The sequence below is a fragment of the Nothoprocta perdicaria genome, unplaced genomic scaffold, assembly GCF_003342845.1.
Source record: "Nothoprocta perdicaria isolate Ctin4 unplaced genomic scaffold, notPer1 scaffold_699, whole genome shotgun sequence".
NCBI lineage: Eukaryota > Metazoa > Chordata > Aves > Tinamiformes > Tinamidae > Nothoprocta > Nothoprocta perdicaria.
The window spans coordinates 15,552-17,516 of record NW_020455975.1 but is presented as its reverse complement, the minus strand read 5'-3'; the positions used below and the strand labels follow the sequence as shown (position 1 = coordinate 17,516).

At 59.9% G+C, this 1,965-nt stretch overlaps 1 protein-coding gene across 1 annotated transcript in view; it reads right to left on the bottom strand.

The window, feature by feature from the left end:
* Window positions 1-1,965, bottom strand: part of DDX39B (DExD-box helicase 39B) — a gene marked incomplete at its 3' end in the record, with an annotated part of 13,030 nt that overhangs the window by 5,627 nt on the left and 5,438 nt on the right. The window contains exons 6-7 of the mRNA XM_026050479.1: window positions 1,620-1,803; window positions 26-111 (exon numbers count right to left, since the gene is read on the bottom strand). Of these exons, the coding sequence (XP_025906264.1) occupies window positions 26-111; window positions 1,620-1,803 (270 nt within the window). The remainder of the gene's footprint in view (window positions 1-25; window positions 112-1,619; window positions 1,804-1,965) is intronic.

Here is a 1,965-nt window from a genome sequence, read left to right as displayed (position 1 = left end):
TGAACTTGCGGCACACGGGGCGGATGTCGCGGCTCAGCGTGGCGCTGAACATCATGACCTGCTTCTCGTGCGGCGTCATGCGGAAGATCTCCTGCACGTCGCGCCGCATGTCTGCGGGACACGCGTGTTACACACGTGTTCACGCGTGTCCCCCCGTGTCCCCACGCTGCACCGCGTGTCTGCGCGGGGACACGCGTGTTACACGCGGGGACACGTGTCCCCGTTGCCCCACGGCCCCGTCCCGCGGGACACGTGTGTGACACGCGTGTCCTCGCGCGTGACACGGGCCTCCATGTCCCCAAGGGTCCCCATGTCCGTGGGGCACGCGTGTGCACACGTCACCCACGTCCCCAAGGTGTCCCCAAGGTGTCCCCATGTCCCCCAACGTCCCCAATGTCCTCTAGATGTCCTCAAGGGTCCCCAAGGTGTCCCCAAGGTGTCCCCATGTCCCCAAGGTGTCCCCAATGTCCCCAAGGTGTCCCCAATGTCTCCCAATGTCTCTAGATGTCCCCAACGTCCCCAACATGTTCCCAACGTCCCCAACGTCCTCTAGATATCCTGAATGTCCCCTGGATGTCCCCAATGTCCCCAAGGTGTCCCCATGTCCCCAAGGTGTCCCCATGTCCCCAATGTCCCCTAGATGTTCCCAGTGTCCCCTAGATGTCCCCAATGTCTCCAATGTCCCTGAGGTGTCCCCAATGTCCCTGATGTCCCCAAGGTGTCCCCAATGTCCCCCAATGTCTCTAGATGTCCGCAACGTCCCCAACATGTTCCCAACGTCCTCTAGATGTCCTGAATGTCCCCTAGATGTCCCCAATGTCCCCGAGGTGTCCCTGATGTCCCCCATGTCCCCAATGTTCTCTAGATGTCCCCAAGGTGTCCCCAATGTCCCCAAGGTGTCCCCATGTCCCCTAGATGTCCCCAGTGTCCCCTAAATGTCCCCAATGTCTCCAATGCCCCCGAGGTGTCCCTGATGTCCCCAAGGTGTCCCCAATGTCCCCCAATGTCTCTAGATGTCCCCAACGTCCCCAACATGTTCCCAATGTTCTCTAGATGTCCTGAATGTCCTCTAGATGTCCCCAATGTCCCCGAGGTACCCCCAATGTCCCTGATGTCCCTGATGTCCCCAAGGTGTCCCTGATGTCCGCCATGTCCCCAATGTTCTCTAGATGTCCCCAAGGTGTCCCCAATGTCCCCCATGTCCCCCTGTCCCCCAATGTCTCTAGATGTCCCCAACGTCCCCAACATGTCCCCAACATCTCCAATGTCCCCAAGGTGTCCCCAGTGTCCCCAATAGCTACTGAGCTGCTCCAGCATCTTGCCACACTTGTCCAGGATGAAGTGAAGCCCCCCATGTCCCCAATGTCCCCTAGATGTCCCCAAGGTGTCCCCAATGTCCCCAAGGTGTCCCTGATGTCCCCCATGTCCCCAATGTTCTCTAGATGTCCCCAAGGTGTCCCCAATGTCCCCCCGCGTACCGAGCTGCTCCAGCATCTTGTCACACTCGTCCAGGATGAAGAGAAGTCCCCCCATGCCCTCAATATCCTCTACATGTCCCCAATGTCCCCTGGATGTCCCCAAGGTGTCCCCAATGTCCCCAAGGTGTCCCCAATAGCTACCGAGCTGCTCCAGCATCTTGTCACACTCGTCCAGGATGAAGTGCTTGATGTGCTTGAGGTTGAGGCTCTTGTTGCGGGCGAGCGCCAGGATGCGCCCGGGCGTCCCCACCACCACGTGGGGACAGCTCTTCTTGAGCAGCTCCTCGTCCTTCTTGATGGAGAGCCCGCCAAAGAACACGGCCACCTGCGGGAGCGGCTCTTGTCGCTGGGGGCCTTGGGGACCTCAACGTCCCTATGGACCAACCTGGAGACCCTCCTGTCCCCAAGGGTCCCCATGGCTCCTTGAGGAACCTCCTGTCCCCATAGACCAACCTGAGACCCTCCTGTCCCCAAGGGTCCCCATGGC